Source organism: Rhinolophus hipposideros (assembly GCF_964194185.1).
Source record: "Rhinolophus hipposideros genome assembly, chromosome: 12".
Taxonomy (NCBI): domain Eukaryota; kingdom Metazoa; phylum Chordata; class Mammalia; order Chiroptera; family Rhinolophidae; genus Rhinolophus; species Rhinolophus hipposideros.
The window spans coordinates 33511040-33530750 of NC_138058.1; the positions used below are offsets into that span (position 1 = coordinate 33511040).

The 19711-nt window shown below is 35.5% G+C and overlaps 1 protein-coding gene across 6 annotated transcripts in view; it reads right to left on the reverse strand.

Moving 5' to 3' along the window:
• Window positions 1-19711, reverse strand: part of COMMD1 (copper metabolism domain containing 1) — a 113774-nt gene that overhangs the window by 24611 nt on the left and 69452 nt on the right. The window contains exons 3-4 of one of the 6 annotated variants that reach the window (XM_081069135.1): window positions 16381-16450; window positions 13407-14700 (exon numbers count right to left, since the gene is read on the reverse strand). The exons of 3 other annotated variants lie outside the window; for them this stretch is intronic. In XM_081069135.1, the coding sequence (XP_080925261.1) occupies window positions 16412-16450 (39 nt within the window). In that variant the 3' untranslated portion in view covers window positions 13407-14700; window positions 16381-16411. Of the gene's footprint in view, window positions 1-13269; window positions 15612-16380; window positions 16451-19711 lie in introns of those variants that run through there. 2 more of the 6 variants (XM_081069134.1, XM_081069131.1) reach the window with 2 other exon arrangements.

Sequence of the window (19711 nt, forward strand, 5' to 3'; positions counted from 1 at the left end):
ATTGGCAGGGCAGGGTAGGCAATGACAGACTCTTTTTATTTTTCAATTACAATTGACATACAATACTATATTAGTTTCATGTGTACAATATAGTGACTAGACATTTATGTAACTTACGAAGTGATCACCCTGATAAGTCTAGTACCCATCTGACACCATACACAGTTATTACAATATTATTGACTATATTCCCTATGTTGTACTTTACATCCTCAGGACTATTTTTATAACTGGCAATTTGTACTTAAATCTTTCACCTTTTTCACCTACCTCCCTAACTGCTTCCAATCTGGCAACAATCAGTTTGTTCTCTGTATCTAGGAGTCTGCTTCTGTTTTGTTTGTTTGCTTGATTTTTTTCAGATTCTACATATAAGCGAAATCATATGGTATTTGTCTTTTGCTGTCTGACTTATTTCATTTAGCCCCTCTAGGTCCATCTATGTTGTTGCAAATGGTAAGATTTCCCTCTTTTTTATGGATGAGTAATATTCCATTGCATATATACCACTTCATTATCCATTTGCCTATTGGACACTTAGGTTGCTTCCATATCTTAGCTATTGTAAATAATGCTGCAATGAACATGGGGTACATGTATTTTTTCAAATCAGTATTTTTGGATTTTTTCAGATAAATGCCCAAAGTGAAATTGCTGAGTTCTATGGTAGTTCTAATTTTAATTTTTTGAGGAACCTCCATACTGTTTTCCACTGTGACCACACCAATTTACAGTCTCATCAACACTGCACGACAGTGCTCTTTTCTCTACATCCTCACCAACACCTGCTATTTGTTGATTTATTCATGACAGCCATTCTGACAGGAGGAGGTGATATCTGATTGTGGTTTTGATTTGCATTTCCCTGGTGATTAGTGATGCTGAGCATCTTTCATGTCTATTGGCCATCTATATGTCCTCTTGCTATAGCTCAGGAAGAGCAGAATAAGCTCTTCTACCCTAGGTAGAGCACAGAGAACTTTTACGGCCAAGTCTAGACCTGAGGGCCGTTTAAGATAAGCAAACACGTAAGATTAACTGGTACCCAATGGAAACCAATTGTTCATTTGACTAAAAATGATGCGTGAGTCTGAGTGCACATGTGCGCATCTTGATGCAAGCAAACTACCTCGTATAGAGATTTAGTTTCACACAAGTGAAAAATGATTGTTTTCTAAGTTTTCTAAAATTTTCTATAGTTTTTCATTAGTTTTTAAAAATATAATCTCCTAATGTGAAAGCTATTAAAATTTAAAATAATTTCATGTTCATATTTTTCTAAGAACTTACATATTATTTAGCATGAATAACACATTTACTGCAAAAATTATATTCAAGTTTAATAAATTCTATTTAGATTTAATATTTATATATCACTATGTACACTGAAACTCAAAATTCAAACCCCGAAACAAAATTAGCATAGGCAAGGAATGAAATAGACAAGCCAGGATTTAAATAGAAATTTAAAGTCAAAGCAAGAAATTTAGCCCAGATCCTAACAATTATATAGAAATAGATTTTGTTTTTTTAGCATTTTGTGCAAGTCTTAATCCAGTACTACACTACATATATTTGCTTTCTTTACATTGCTGTTTCTTGCCCCTAGAAGACAGACTATATTTGTTTAGTTGTATCTCTAGCACCTAGAATTGTGCCTGGTACATAGCAGGTACTTCTAAATGATGAATGAGTGGCTGGTGGGAAGGATATAAGAATAGAACTAGGGATGTTTAGAATCCTGTAAGCCTGTATTAATGTCCTAAAACAATTTCAGAGAAAAGAATACAGGTATAATAGAATAGGTACAACTTTAAACTTTTAATTGTTTAAAATGGTTTACTATAGATGATATAAAGCTTTCTATGTAGTCATATTATATATTGCTGATTTCAGGAAATAGGTACATAGATAGCAACTTTTTCCTGAGCTTTTACCATCTGTGAAACAAAATTATTCTTTCTAGTAATTTTTAGGGGTAGTATGAAGATTAATCAATTACTGAAATCGCTCAATTGATTTGCTCAATGAATTATCGAATTCATGTAAAAGTTGAAAGCAAAGACTACTATATGCAAAGTTATTCCAGTGTGACTGTGTTCTATATAAAGTTTCCACCCAGTAAAAAGCTCATGGTAGTACAGAAGAGATGTATATACACAATAAGCTATAATTCAAAACAAAATGTCAAACGTGTAGTAGAAAAGGTTTAGACCAGGTATTATGAATGTATATACACGGGGGATTGTAAGTCTGCCTGTAGGAATTAAAGAATTTCATGAAGGAAATGGCATCTGTATTAGGATTTTTTACAGGAAGAAATAGAGGAAAGGCTATTTCAGAGCAGAGGTAACAGCAAAAGTACAAACATAGTACAAAGATTGTTTGTATAAAGTTTAAAACTTTAGTTTGATGGAAGGAGAGTCAAGATGGAACACAGTCAAGGTGAGATTTCATAATAAAGCATTAGGACTTCAAGTGATGGAAGCCATTTGAGAGGAATTAAATGGTCAAGTATTTATTTCAGGAAGCAGCAGTGTGAAGGACTAGAAAGGCAAAAGATCAGAGCCCAGGAAAAGAGGACTTGATCTATGGCAGTAGCCATGGGAATGAATGGGTAGATGGATGGGTACACAAAAACTGCAGACATACACAGTAGATAACCAAATAGATTAGAGGTGAGGGAGAGAAAAGTAATGAAGATCCTGATATTTCCAGCCTGGGTTATAAGATGCCATTAACTGAAGGAAATGAGAGGAACAAATATGTTTTAAGTAAGAAGAATACGCATTCATGTGTGAAATGTCTCTATCCAAAAGTTAATAATATTAATAGTCTGTACCTCAAAGTGGTGTTGAACGCTAGGTATACTGTCTAGTCCTGGAAAACCTTTAAGAACAAAATGTTATTCACACCAAGGACATTTAGGTGATAAACAATATTGTATCCATTGTTCTGTGTAAACTAGTAAAGAGTTTTGATAAGAAGGGTCATCATCATTAATTATTAATTAAGCACCCAATAGAAATGTTTAGTTGATCATAAAATTCACTAACCAAAACAGATTGAAATTTTCATTTCATGTTTTTATCTTTTGACTAGAAAATTTTCAAACTACATTATAATAATCCATGTAGTTCTAAAAAGAGCAATTGTGGACTTATGGTGATCTAGAAAGATTAAGAAGCAGTTTTTGAAATTCATCTCTACTTTTGCTTTTAACTTATGTGAAGCAGCTCTCTTGCCTTTTAAAGACCACAAACTACATTTGTAAATTAGGGTAATAGTGTTTGCCTGCCCACTTCAGAGTCTTTTGAGAATTATGAAATAATTTTCTTGTATCTCTCTGAACTGCAAAGATGAAAGGCTTTAATTATCAATGATCAGTGGAATTATTCTGATGTTTCCTACCTCAGGTTTACCTAAAGTTTGTGCTTAGAAGAGTCTACAAAGTAAAAGAAATACTTTAGATCAAAATGTTGGCTTGTCTAATCTAGATGTAGGCCAGTTACAATAGCCATAGACCCTATATAGATCATTAAAAGAATACTGGTAAGATAAGATGTGCATAAAAAGAATGGTTGCCATCTAAAGAACAGAAAACTATTTAGAAAACAACAGATGGTGGCATATTTTTATCTAACTACAAAAAAGATCAAATGAGCCTTTTTGAGATGTCATAAAATTGAATATTTTAATAATGAATTAGGAAGTCACTGAATAAGCCATGTGCTCTCCCGACTTGTGACAATAGAAGTTGTGTTTAGAGCTGATCCTATAAAGAAAAACCAAAATAAATCCAGACACCATTCAAAGGTTTAACTGATTTAGGAAAAAATAAAGAGGTATTTAATTTTTTAAAAGCCATAATTTCAGTATCCAATTAGACTGAATACTTTGAGTGCAGTGTGTCCATTAATAAATGGTCGATACATCGGAATGGCTTCATGAAAACCAAAGGCCGCTGTGTCTGCAGTTCCTGGGAGTGTTTTCTGCCACTCTCTGTTCTGGCTGTACCTTTCTCCGATGCTGGATCCCTTACGAGCCTGGGTGTCATCCACAAAGCTCATACCCTAAAAATTGTCTCTCCTTCCTCCTCTTGAGCAAAACTTCTGTTTAAAAATTCACATAAGAACTTGCCAAAATGATTAATCTGGATCTAATCAAATCTCTAGACTTAACTTTGATTTTACAGGAACAAAAAGAGCAAGTTAATGACACATGAAACAGTAGTTATCTATCCAGAAAGTGAGACATTCTACAAAAACACTGGCTTAGATTCTTCAAAGAAAAGAAAAGGAGACAAAAGGAAAGGCGGTAATACACCACTCTAGACGAGAAATTGGCAAACTTCAGCCCATGGGCCAAATGTGGCTTGCCTGTTTTTGTTCGTTTTTCTAATTAAAGTTTTATTGGAAAAGAGCCAGGCTCATTATTTTTCATGTTGTCTATGGCTGTTTTCATACTATCACAGCAGAACTGAGTGGTTGTGACAGAGACCATATAGTCCACAAAGCCTACAATGTTTATTTTCAGATCTTTACAGAAAGAAATTGCCAGCCCTGCTCTAGATTAAAGGGACACAAAACAATGCAATCTGAGAACATTCATTTGACTTGGTTCAGGCAATTGCAAAGTATACGTGCATTCAGAACTGAAAAAAAAAGTCTTTGTTCTGTTGTTTAATGTCAAAGAGAAATAAAAAATTCAGCATCACAAATCAAAAATATATGGAACAAATTTTTGGAATTTGGTCACTTTGCGGGGGAGGGGGAAGGAGTCCTATATCCAATTCTTAATCTTCTCTCCAGTGATAAATTGTATTAAATTACTGGATACAAGGACGATTTTGAGGTCCAATGATAAGTGTAAAATATTTAAATGATACTTTAGAAAAGGGAAATTAGACCCCCAACTTACACTATATATAAAAAGATTCCAAATGGATTACAGATTTAATGATAATGTCAATAAGCAGAAAAATCCCAAACAGGAGAATGTTTTTAAAGGAGATTTAATAAAAATCAGGACACCTAAAAGCATAAAGAGAAAGACTGACATAACCTGAATACACAGAAATTTGAAATCTTTCTGGGAAAAAAACAACATCATTAACAAAGTAAAACAGCAATAAACTATAATACATACTAGATTTAAAATCCCTGTAATATAAAAAGCTTTTATCAGTTGACAAAGAAATCATAAGCAACCCAATAGAGAAAACAGGCACAGGCTGTGCATAGGCAGTTAATAAGAGGAAATCCAGATAAATGGCTAATAGACACGTTGATAACAGACTCAACCCCACTAGTGGACAAGGAAATGCAGAATAAAGCAACAACGGGATATAATTTTTTTTAAATCCAAGTTAAGAAAAATTAAAGAGTGACAACATTAAGGTATGATAAGGATATATGGCAAAGGAGCAATCTTATGTGTTGTTGGCAGAAGTGTGAATTATTATAACCTTTTGAAAAGCGATCCAGCAATAGCTATTAAAAGTTAAAACACACGTATCCCTTGAAACAGAATCTCTACTTTTAGGACTCTCTTATAAAAACAAAAGTACCAGTATAAAAAATTTGCAATCTCCTAGAGGACACAGACACATAAACAAACAGATCCTGTCCAAAAGGTAAGGCACAATAATAAGGATATGTGTAGGAGGCTATGCAAATTACCCGTGACATGTCAACTCTGTTTGGTAGTTCAACACCAGTCTGTCATTAATAAAAATATCAGAAAATCCCTATTTGAGAGAAAAGTATCTTCAATTGAGGTTTATACCCTCTATCAGTCACTTCTCAAAATAAAAAAGAGGAGATTAATTTGGTTAATCCTGAAGTCATCTCTCTGTTTAAAATTCATTACTTGTTCTTTTTATAAGATTAACTCTATCAAGTATACTTGACAAAATGAAATTAATTTTATTACAAAATTGGGACAATGAGTAGTATTTTTCCCTATCTTAAACAAATTAAGTATGTACGACTAGCTAGTATTGAAACAACAGAAAAATGAACCTGTCTTATAAGAATTATTAACAAATAATAGACACAAAATTATTTTTATTCTTCAAAGGTAAAAAGAATCTTTACTTCTTCCTCTCAGTAAACAAACGTTCTTCAATTATCTGGCTTTAAATCTCTTATGTTTCTTCCTCCCTCCCTGAGTAAATGTGAACCAACTCATCACTCTGACAATCAACTCTCTGAAGATTACTTTCAGATTAATCATTACTGCCCTGACATATCTACTGAGCACAGTTTCTGTATTTCCAGCTATATGCTAGACATCGCCACAAAGCCATACAGCTAGTTACCTTTAACTTAGTATGTCCCCCAAAAACGAACTCTGATGTCACATAATCTTGGGTTGAAATGCTAGTTCCACCATTTACTAGCTATGAGACAATCGCTAAATTATTTAAATTCTCTGGGCCTATAAAATGCAAAGAGTAGTTCTTTCAGCAAAGAGTCACCGTGAAACCTAAATAAAATAATGCATGTAAAGACCTGAGCACAATGCTGGACCACAGAAATTACTGAAAATATATTAGCTGTCTTCTCTCTCAAATTTGCTCTTCACCCTGTGTTCTCTATTTCTCCAAAGAGCATCACTGTCCTTCCAGTCACCAACCTTAAACCCCATGGCCCCCTTTAACATCTTCGTTTTCCTTGTGGCTAATATCCACTTAGTTGTCAAATATTTCAATTCTGCCCAAATAAATCCAATTGAAATGAACATTTGTGGAACACCCACTGTTGATAGGCATTGGGCTAATGAATATGGGGATATATAGAAGAGCAACCTGTCTTTAAGAATGGGCTGGGAGGCAGAGGTATGGGGCCAGGTGAGCAGAACTATAACCAATAAAGAATGGAATCTGAATTCTTATTTTTCCATATATTACAAAGCCTTGGGAAACTCATTTAGCCATTTTCATTTTGTTCAACTACAAAATGAAGTTACAATGCTTACCTTACTTAATTACATCCAGAATTAACTGTGATGGCATAAATAAAGGGCCCTAGCCAGAGGCTGATATATTATATATAGATGGGCTTTTTCTTTCTTTTTAACTCAAGAGATTCCTTAAAGATCAAGTTGTGGGATGCGGATAGGAGGATGGTGGTAAAGATTGTGAAAAACTGCAGAGATTTATAAATTGCCTGTTAAAAGGGATGGCCATTATTTTACTTCAGCCAAGTGTTGCTAAATAGGAACACAGGCCCAGTGATGCTGATTTTAAGACAAGCCAGAAAATTCACATTAACATAAAATCTCCAGTTTCTTAAAACATTGGCACATAATTTAAATTTCTTTAGAAAGTATGCACCAAATAAAACATCTGCCAGCTAAAACCTGTAAGTCATCATTTTACAATCTATGCCTTAATGGCTCGAGGGAAGGAGGATGGTTAGAAGCGTCAAAGACTTAGTGAGAGGAAGGCAATGCTTGTGGTTTCACCACTTGGTTCTTAGATTTCCCTGTGCTAAGAAAATTATAATGGAAAAAAAAGGAAAGATAAGTTAGATACTGCTGTTCAGAGACAATGCCAGACATGAAAAGCAAAGGCCTTAAATACTGTTTAACTCTCTGGGTCCAGAGTGTTGGATAATACAGAATTTGAATGGACTTAGTACCTGGTTCCAGGGAAAGAGCATCTAAATCTTTGGGATTTCCTCAGTGATAGGAATATATTTGTTTTTCATGGTGGACCCTGATAGTTTGTGCTAATGAGGTGACTTATTGTGGAGCCCTAGCTTATGCTGAAGAGATGATTCAGGGTGGGGGCAGGGCAAGTAGGAAAGCCCAACCATGAGATCAGAGAGTTGGCTTTGAGCCACTTAACATTAGCCCGACCTCTGGCAAGGGAAGCAGAGCTGGAGACTGAGTTTAATCATGTGACCAATGATATAATCAATTATGGCTAGGTAATGCAACCCCAATAAAAACTCGGGACACAGAAGCTCAGTGGAGCTTCCTGGTTAATGAAAACATCAGTGTGCTAGAAGGGTGATGCATCCTGACTCCAAGGGGAGAAGCTCTGAGTTTGGAACCTCCTAAGACTTCAACCTATGTGTTTCTTTCATTTGGCTGGTCCTGATTTGTATCCTTTATAATTAAACTGTAATCATTAGTACAGTGCTTTCCTGAGTTCTGCAAATTGTTCTAGCTAATTATCAAACCTGAGGGGTGGTTGTAAGAATCCCTATATTTGTATCCAGTTGATCAGAAGTGTGAGTGTTCTGGGAGCTCAGAACTTGCAACCAGAATCTGAAGTGAGGGTAGTCTGTTGGGGACTGAGCCTTTAACTGTGAGGTCTGTGAGAACTCTTGGTGGGTAGCATCAGAATTAAATATTGCGGGCCGGCCTGGTGGACAGTTGGAGCTCTGTGCTCCTAACTCCGCGGGCTGCCAGTTCGATTCCCACATGGGCCAGTGGGCTCTCAACCACAAGGTTGCCGGTTCAACTCCTCGAGTCCCACAAGGGATGGTGGGCAGCGCCCCCTGCAACTAAGATTGAACATGGCACCTTGAGCTGAGCTGCCGCTGAGCTCCCGGAGGGCAGTTGGTTGGAGCATGTCCTCTCAACCACAAAGTTGCCGGTTCAACTCCCGCAAGGGATGGTGGACTGCACTGCCTGCAACTAGTAACAGCAGCTGGACCTGGAGCTGAGCTGCGCCCTCCACAACTAAGACTGAAAGGACAACAACTTGAAGCTGAACGGCACCCTCCATAACTAAGACTGAAAGGACAACAACTTGACTTGGAAAAGGTTCCTGGAAGTGCACACTGTTCCCCAACAAAGTCCTGTTCCCCTTCCCCAATAAAATCTTTAAAAAAAAAAGAATTAAATATTGCAGTATTGAAAAAGCATATCCTTTACGTGTAAGATTTAACACTATTAACACATTTTGATAAATCTTATTCTTGGTGCCAGAGAGAATTCTAATCTCAGGAGTAATCAGGGGCCAATATTTCCTTATATTCTGAACTCAACAGCTTGTGTTTCAGCCACAAGTGTGACAATGTTAGCAAAAGAGATGACAAATGTTTCATTGAGAAGACAAAGGCAAACTGGAAATTATCTCTTTCTTAAAGCAAAACAGAAAACTAACATTTATTCCCCCTTAAAAACTTCTTGTTACAAGTGTGCCAGAAATCCAACCAGTGAGGGTTTGTCCTTCAAGCACCGACAACATGCATTACTACTTATTTTCATTCAGTTTTAAGTCTTTGCCCTTCCGAAATCTCCTAGCATCCCCTTGCCCCTTTATATGGCAGCCTCCCACCTGCGTTTCTACTCCTGCCATTACCTGACCTCTAATTATTTCTTCAAGTCAAATAAACTGCCTGGCTTTAATCATTGAGGGCTCTCTTCTCATACCACTTACTATCAGATTGTTAAGTTACTTTGGCAGTCTCAATGAAAACCTTTAAATCTCCCTTATCTGCATCTGTCCTTTTCCTGCAGGGTCCTAAAACACAAAGGGTTACTATCATGTTAAAACTTGATGTCAACACCAGAAAAAGTAAAAAATAAGGCCAGAATATAAAATATCTGTCCTTTGTTATACAAAGCCAAGTTTTGACTGATTCATTTTGACAGTGGTACTCGCATATTCAAAAAGAACAAAAAAGTATTTAGTATCTTTTCAAAGTTAATTTTTATTTGTATTTCTTAATAATTTAGTCATATATTTAGGAATATATGCAACATATATGTAGGGCTTACAAATAAAACACTCAGTGCCCAGTCACCCAGCTGATGAAGCCCCTGAAACCCTCTTCTCAATTGTATTCTCTAATCTGCCCCTTAGAGGTAGGTAAATATTATCTTTGCAGTAACTTCTGGGAGTCACTTTCAGTTCCAAATGTTTCTTTGCTCTCATTGCTTCAAAAAAACTACCTTTTCTCCATTGAAGGACATTTATATTTCCATTGAAGTAAATTGGTCAGGTGCTTATCACTGTTCATTTCAATGTTCTTCTAAAGTGGTAAATGGAAAGACCCAACCACCACAGGAACCCACAGGGTCTGACACATACTCCTTCCATGGTGACTAGCTACTTCCCATTGTTATTTCTCTCTTTTTCTCTAATTTTCTTTCACAGCATTTCTAATTCTAATTTAATAATTAAGCTGCATACAAAATTCAAATCATCACAGTGTTTTTCCAGTTAAATGGTTCCTCCTCTTCTGAATTATACAGAAACATCTAGGTTAATTTTTGCCTTGAGCTAAAATCTATCAAAAGTTTTACTCAGAGGACTTTTATTAAAAACAAATTAACAAGTATAATAAGCACCACATCTTCATTAACTGAATGTCACTGTTCTTGAAAGAGCACTTAAAATGAAAATAACAATTAAATTTCAGGTTGCTTTTAAAATCATTGCATACAAAATATCACTACTGTAATTTTCTGGGTCATGGTGGCCTGGAGTTGTAATTAGTTTTGATTAATATATTCTGAATCTCTGCATCCCACTGATAGTATTTCAAGCTTCATTACTCACTTGCCATGTAAAAACAGCATATATTTTAACAATGACAAATACTGATATAATGCGGCTGATTGTGTTCCTTTGAATTATATATTTGCATCCACCCAGAAGAGAATAACTTTAATAATACCATATGAGTTAAAGTAACTGGAGACTTGAGTTTCTGAGAACATAGTGGACAATGTCCCTTAACAGACCTAAAATCTCCTTTAACAGACATTTAAAAATGTTGGACAAATATAAAACACAGCCTTTTAAATAAATAGCAAAGCTCACAAAAAGCAAGGGGGCCAAAAACAAAGAGGGAGCTGAAAATCAGTGGATTTAAATGATCACACAATACTTAGGTCTATACAAGGCAGGGAGGGAATCGAGATTCCTGAATAAAGCTGCAATCGTTAGAGCTCTTTCTCCTCAGCAAAAGGGTAAACAAGGCAAAAATCCACTTTCCATAAGAAAAGGAAACAAAGAGATCATAAGAGATCTCAATCCAAATTTATAAAACGGGGGAAAAAGCCACTGTGATGGTTAATTTTATGTGTCAACTTGACTGGGCTAAGGGATGCCCAGATAGATGGTAAAACATTATTTCTGGGTGTGTCTGTGAAGGTGTTTCAGAAACATTAGCATTTGAATCAGTTGACTAAGTAAAGATCTCCTTTCAACAGTGTGGGCAGGTATCATCCAATCCATTGAGGTCCAAATAGTACAAAAAGGAGGAGGAAGGGTGAAATCTCTCTCTTCTTGAGTTGGATCATCCATCTTTCGCACTTGAGCTCCTGGCTCTTCAAGCCTTTGGCGCTGGATTGGAAATTATACCATTGGCTCATCTGATTCTTGGGCCTTCCGACTTGGGCTGAATTCTAACACTGGCTTTCCTGGTTCTCCAGCTTGCATATGGCAAATCACAGGATTTATAGGCTTCCATAAGTGCAAGATGGAATTCCTACAATAAATTTCCTCTTATCTATAAATCTATATATTAGCCTATTAGTTCCGTTTCTCCGGAGGACCCTAATACAGCTACCATGAGAGTAAGCAGAAACAAACTGCAGAATTTAGACCTTCAAGAACTTCACATAATGGAATCATAAGAAACAGAATGAAGAACAATATATTATTTTAAATGACCAGACAAGTTTGAAAAAGAGTCAAATAGAATTTCTAGGAATGAATATATAATCACTAAATTCAAGTGGCTGTTCTAATTTCAAAGAAAAATGCTAAAAATGCCCACTCTGATTTCAAAATTTATACAAGGGATTCTTGATTTGTGTGTAGAAAATTCTAGCAAGCATGCAGACCAAATTCTTGGCCCTAAAAAATTAAGTAATTAATGTGGCAACATTGCTTTAAGTCCTGTGCTCCAGAACTTGATAATTTGACTTCACCATAAGAAAAGCTGTCTTGCTCATTCAATCATTTAAGAAATATTTCTTGAGCACCTCCTATGTGCTAGGAGGATTTAACATCTCTCAGTATAAAAATGAGAGATATTTGTTTTTTTTCTACAAAAATTTTATTTTTATGTCAAACTTCAAATAGACTAAATGACCAAGAAACGTGCCACAATTCTGGAGACTTTCATTACTAGGTTTAGTAAAGAATCTATGATTAGCAGTCAGGATACTGACAGCTAATAAGTTGGGGCTCAATTTCTCATCTGTTAAATACTGGCTGGCTTCACTTGCTCTACTAACTTCATTGAGAGATTGTGAAGAGAACATAGAAACAGATGTGAATAGGCTTTAAATGTGCTATATAGACACAAGGCATTGGTTGAATGATGTTTTGAAAGGTAAAGAAAAAAATGCTTACTCATGGGATTTGTCATGCATATGTCGATTCATCTAATATTTTTTAAAAGAAAAAATTTAAAAGACAATATTAGGAGACAATTTCCCATAGGTCTCTCACATTTCCAGAAATTTTATGAGCCAAAGCACTGACTGCCTTTATTTCAGACTATCTTTTTCAAAAAATGTTAGTATAGCAAGCAGCTTTGGAAGATAGACTGTCACCGTTCGGAGCAAAGGATGGGTTTGTTCACAGTTTAGTGTAAAGATTATGTCTCTGTCCAGGGCTCCTCTCTTTTAACGTACCCACTGCATTTGGTGGTGTCGCCTGGACCTCTTTGCATCACTCTGATAGAACTGGGGCTTGGGCAGATGGTGCAAATGCTGATATCTGGATACTACTACTACAACATGAGGAATAAAGCCCGTTGTCTCTGACCCAGGAATCGGCCAGCATTCATAAAACTGTGGCAGACTAATTTGTTAGCTTGGAAGTAGGGTAAAATCTCAGACTCTTCACGTTCTTGAAAGACAAAAACCAGAGCAATTCATCTTTATCCTTTAGTTAGCACGGCACTCTAAGTAAATGGGGACACGTTGTTTAGAGACCATTATCTCTGTAGCAACCCAATGTTGTAACAGTAAACAATTTATTCAAATGTATGTATTCTGCTCCAAGGTGGTCTTCAGTGGCATTCCAACTCAACATTATGAACCTATCAGAACTCTTCAGTAGGGCCAACCCCACACTTATTATTTCATCATGAATAAAAAATATTTAGGATTTAAATTCCTCATCCCTTGCTTCCTTCAATCTTTTGAAAGAAATGTTTTTATAATGTTAGGTGCAACCAATGTTAGTATTTCAAACAATCTTTTGAGTCCAGAGAATTTCAGTTTTAAAATTAGAAAAAAAACCCAGTACGATGAAAAGCAGAGTATAAAGAACCATGTAAATTTGAAATCTGTCAGGTTTCTAAAACATTTTATTAGCTAGATATTTTTGCTCACAAACACATGCCACCAGACGCAAGATGTAGAAGAGATCTATATAAGTGCATGCTTGCTATTGGAAAAACAACTCAAAGCGCAGATCTCAATTAGCATAACTTTATTATCCAGGGATGGTCCAAGTGCGATGTGTTTAATAGCTTTATCTTTACTCAACAATAGCTGGTTGAACAGGTATGCCTTTGTTGCTTGCTGCTCTGTGCTTGTAAATTGAGTACAGTTGGTGGGCAATATATTCTTTTACTACTAGGTGATGATAACATAATAGTACAATAGCAGATGTGTTATCAGCAGCGCCCTCTTAGTATAAAAATTGAAGACCTTAATAGTCTCATAAATAGGCTCCATAGGGCCAGAAAAACGAACTGAAATATTTTTTTCTGTTGACCTTTAATGAGAATCAAGTAATTTAAGTGTAGGAATTGAGTTAAATATATATAGATATTTTACCAATATTAATAGAGTGTCCCAGTGTGCGTCTGGAATGCTAAGACTGTAAGCACCTAGCATGCACTATTCTACTTTCTTCCTTATTCAAGGAATAGTCTCCATTGAGTACTACCTTTTATTTTTCCATTGAGCTATGTTATTTTTTCTATTCTCACAACTCAAATTATATACACCCAAAAAGATGTTTCGAATACTAACATTAGTTATATATAACATTTAAAAAACACATCCCATAATACTAGGTCTAGGTAAAGCCATATGAAGATACTGATAAAACTTAAAATATAACTGAACAATGGTAGGCTCCATAGCTCAGGGGTTAGAGCACTGGTCTTGTAAAATATAACTGAACAGAGACGTTTGTTTCTCAAGTCTTGAAGGAAATAAAAAATTAAATTAATCATAAATGCAATCAGAAAAACAGCTGGTGAATGCAAGAGCTACTACTATAGTTAAGGTCTCTTGACGCCTCACTCACACTCAGGTTTTTCCCGTCATGCTGTTTTCTTATTTCCAATTTTTTTTTTAATATTTAAAAATGTGTGCTTTAATAAGTATAAAGTATATAAACAATTAGGTAAGCTTGTGGAGAAGCTGACCAACATACATAAATTAGGAGATACAAGTGTCTATCTAAATTTTCTACATTTCTTTTTTTTCTTTTACAGAATATTTATTAAAGTTGTTTAATGTACAATTTCTCATTTGTCATTTTGGAAGTCCTTTATTGTAAAGACTATTCTTTTCTCTGATGACAAACAGTAGCCACATTTTCAGTCATTATTCTGGACCTCCACGTTGAATAAATTTAATTTCTTCTTGAGATACAAGTTTCCTTCTATATTTCTGACGTAATGTTTTTATTATTTCTGCAGTGTCTGGTGGATCCTGATGCATCAGCCAATCTGGTGATTTACTTCCCTTAGAATGCTGTGAAATTGAAGAAGAATGAGATGGTAGTCCTGTTGATCTCAAAACTTCTGATACATTGGGCTTAGGATTGTCTCTTCTGTCAGGGAACCTTATTAATGGAGTATGTGGCTTGACTACCTGAACGACCCTGCTGGCAGATGCCATTTTGCTGCCCATCATGACCCCTGAGAAGGGGCAGCTTCCGGGGAGCTCGCCCTTATTTCCAATTTTTAATAATGGATATAGAATATCAATTAAGACTATGTCCCTGGTGTCTAGAATGGCCAAGGAGAAGAACCCTAAAAGTCACTGCTAGGAGGCCGCTTTCCCCACGCTCTTTTTCAAAAACAGCTTTAGGTAGCTTTTACTTTTCTTTAAACCAAACGAAAATTTTCTACTTCCACTAATGGTGGAGTAGCTTGTATTTAACCTATCATCCCATAGGTTAGAATGATAAAAACTGGACAAAACAAAATGAACAGAAACTCTCTAAAAGCAATAAAAACAGTAGCAAACAGAAATTGCTGGGAAGTCAACATCTAGGAATGGTGCTGGCTAAGAGAATTTGTTACCCCTCTGCCCTCTTTTAAAATTTTACACAGCTTTTTACAGAGAGCAAGTTCCAGTGAGTGCTGGGTGGCAGCTAAAATCCAAAACCTTTTCTGGATTGAAGAACCAAAAGGACAGAATTTGAGGCTACCATAACATTAAAAAATTGAGGGGAAAATCCTTAAAAAAAAAAAAGACAGACAAGAAACCCTACATTCTGCATAAAAACTCTACTGAAATTTCTGACTAACAAGTAAATTCCGCACACGCAGGACAGATTCTAAGCAACCTAGATAAGGTTAAAAGATGTGAACAGACGTTTCAGCTGCTACCCACTGCAGAGGAGAGAGTTTGGTGTTGGATTCAGACAAGTTAATTACCTGAAAACAAAAAACCAACATTCCTCAGAGGATCATAATAAAATCCATAGTATCTATAATGCATTATTCATAATGTCCATTACGCAATATACAATTATTAGACATATGAAGAAACAGGAAAATGTAACACATACTCAAAAGAAAGGACAATGGATAGAGACTAAACCTGAAAGGACACACTTACTGGAATTAGCAAATATAGCTGTAATGATACCTGTATGTTTAAAGATGTAAAGAAAAAAATGTTTGAAACAATGCACAGATAGGGGTATCTCAGCAGAGAAATAGAAACTATACAATTACCACACTGAAATTCTAAAACTGAAAAAAACCAATAAAAAGTTCAATAAACGGCAAAACAGCAGATTGGAAGGGAAAGGAGGCAGAAAAAGTGCCTGAAAAAATAATAGCCAAAAGTTTCTCAAATTTGGTAAAAGATATTAATGTACAAATTCAAAAAAACCCCAATAAATCCCAAAGGATAAATACAAAGAAATCCACACCTATACATATCATGTTCAAATTGCTGAAAGGCAAACAGAAAATTTTGAAAGCAGCCAATGAAAATTGGCACATTATAGTAGAATGTACATGACAACTGACATTACATTGGAAACAATGGAGACCTAAAAACAGTAGAATAACATATGTAAAGTTCTGACAGAAAAACACAGAATTTCATATTCGGCAAAAATATTCATCAAGATTAAAGATGAAACAAAGATATTTTCAGATAAACAAAAAATAAGCAAACTCAACCCCAACATACCTGCACAACAAGAAATACTAAGGGAAATTCTTCAAACTGATGAGAAACAAAACCAGATGGAGAAACAGATCTTTAAACAAAAAACAGTAGTACAATATGGTTAAATATACAGAGCTGTGACATATTCTCATGAATTTCTTAGAAATACATACGATTATTTAAATTGTTATAATATTGAAATATGGGGTTTTTCACACATGAAGGTAAAAAGCTATGGCAACAATTACATAAAAGATGGGACATAAACAGAATTCTATGGTTGAAAGAGTCTTGTGTTTTATACAAAATGCTAAATTTTAAAACAGGGCTCAAAGATAAATTAATAGCTTTAAACAAAATTCTTCATAAACATTAACACAAAAACTCTAATGGAACATTAGAAAATCAAACCCAATAATATATTAAAAATATAATAAATCTTGAGCTAATGGGTTTATCCCAGGAATACCATGTAGTTTAACATTGTAAGATCACACACATATAGTACATATACGTATGTATGTATATTATATTATAGTGGCTGCTATTATGTATTTCATAGCCAAAAACTGCAAATAATTTAGGTAGCCATCAATAGAAGAATAGACAAATAAGCTATGGTGTATTTATACAACAGAATATTTCTCAACAACAAAAAAAGGAATGAACTATTGATATATACAACAATATGGATGAATCTCAAAAATGCTGAGTGAGAGAAACTTTCACTTAATACATGCTGTGATTCCGCTTAAATTAAGATCTACACTAGGTAAACTAATCTGTGATTAAAAAAAAAAAAATCAGAATAGTAGTTGCTTCTGGGGGCTGGGACTGACTAGGAAGAGGCCAGAAGGAACTTTCTGGGGTGATGGAAATGTTCTATATCTTGACAAGGATTTGATTACACAAGTGCATTCATTTTTTAGAACTCATGAAACACTTAATATTTGAGCACTTCAGTGTATGTAAATTTTACCTAAAATCATAAACAAATCTAGCTAATGAAATGCATGTAGAAGAATTTAGGGAATGTGTGTGATGATGCCTGAAACTTTCTTTTGAAATATATTCTAAAAAATAGGCTGGTGGATGGAGAAATAGTGATAAAGCAAAAATAGCAAAATGTTAATTGTAGAATATACATAGTGGGTATACAAATGTTGCCAGTATAGTTCTTCCAACTTTTCTCTATGTTTGAAACTTTTTGTAATAAAATAACGTGTGGAAATTACTTTAAAAAAAATCAAGGCAGACAGGCAGCCAAGAATAGAGTAGATACTTACAAATTGTGTGGTATGGAGACCTAAGAACAGGTTTGCATTCTTTTACCCCACTGTGACACATAGTTACATTTCTTAGAATTTGACTAGCATGTCCATTAATTTCTTGTATTTTAGATTTATAATGTTTTCTTTCATTTATTCTTCAGTATAAATTCTACATTTTCTTGGAAAAGTTACTTAAATTCTTTTAAACTTCTGCATACAAGTTATTTTTAAACTACTGTGAAGTATTTGAAAAGTGCTCTATGAGTTGGAAATACATCTTTCAGCTTGCTTTAGAATTATTTCTAAACATCTGCAATAATTTCTAAAACATCTGAAATAAAGAATTATTTCTAAAACATCCAATAGAGAACACTAAATTCTTGGTTTTCCAGGCCTCACTTTAAGTGGACAAAAACAGAAACAAAATATTCAGCAGTATATAAATACTCTATGTACATTAAAAAAATATGCCAAACTAGTAGCTCATTCACAAAAAGCCCTCTTCTCTAGGGTAAAGGGCGTGATGTGATGTCCATGGACATGCCCACTGTTCCTTGAAATTGGGTCAAATGTGTTTCCAGATGTCCTGCTGGACTGCATTATGGCCAAGCCAACCATTTCATTCATCCCTGAAATTCAAATGCTGAGATCAATCTATCCCACAGGAACTCATTGAGCTCATTTGGAGAACTGAAAAGAAGGAACTGGCCCTCTCTCTTCTTTTTTTTCTCAAAGTCCCAACTTTAGACTCAGTTCATTAGCCTCAAAAATGCATTCAGATCATTAAAAGTTGAGAATATTGTTTCTCCATCCACTGGGAAAGCATCACCTCATTTCTTTTCATTGTGCAAAATTCTGTTAATAAAAATTTGACACTTAAAACAAACCAAGGGCCAGCCTGGTGGCTCAGGTGGTTGGAGCTCCGTGCTCCTAACGCCAAAGGCTGCCGGTTCGATTCCCACATGGGCCAGTGGACTTTCAACCACAAGGTTGCCGGTTTGACTCCTCGACTCACGCAAGGGATGGTGGGCTCCGCTCCCTGCAACTAAGATTGAACACGACACCTTGAGCTGAGCTGACGCTGAGCTCCCTGATGGCTCAGTTGGTTGGAGCACGTCCTCTTAAGCACAAAGGTTGCCGGCTTGACTCCCTCAAGGAATGGTGCGCTGCGCCCCCTGAAACTAACAACAGCAAATGGACCTGGAGCTGACCTGCGCCCTCCACAACTAAGATCGAAAAGACAACAACTTGACTTGGAAAAAGTCCTGGAAATACATACTGTTCCCCAATAAAGTCCTGTTCCCCTTCCACAATAAAATCTTTAAAAAAAAAAATTAAGGTAAGTAGCTACCTCACAAATATGTGTTGAAATTATTACCCATAAATGGTCTTAGTGTTCATTTCTTTTCCAGGGATCCCAACTTCTCATGGTTCTATGTTCTGTTTCTATGGATAGTATCCTGCCTTAAATGCCCTGCATTACTAGGGGAACTTTTCTATTAGCACCATTTGTGTCATTTTTTTCCTGTAACTGCTCCCACATTCATCTTCCTCTCATTATTTTGTGACTCACATTTTAATACTCTGATGCCTTCAGGAGCACACACCTTTCTAAGGTGGTTAGGAAGGCATCGGACTTATAAAACGTATTGAGAATGATACTTTTCCATCATTCTAGGTTTCATGCCCCGGACTCTTTGAACACTGGAAGAATCTTCCATAAACATGACCTACAGTTAGCTATCCCATTGACCCAAATGGTACAGAAACTGCAGTGACTAGTAAGAAAATAAACTCTGAACTGATACATGGAAATTCAAAACACATAAGCGCTATGTGAATACACTGACCCAGAGATCCTGTCAGTTGTTTTTTTCCCCCAATCTTAGTCTACCCTCACCAAAGTTCTTATCAATAATATCTCAAAGACACTATGCTAAAATTGGAATAAAACTGTTGAAATTTATTCTACTCAGTAACAGTGGATGAAACAGAAATCATGATGTGACAGATTGCCATCAATTCCTCAATATACACCGTCCCTTCTTCCATAGTTCATTGTACATGTAGCTACGCAGAAT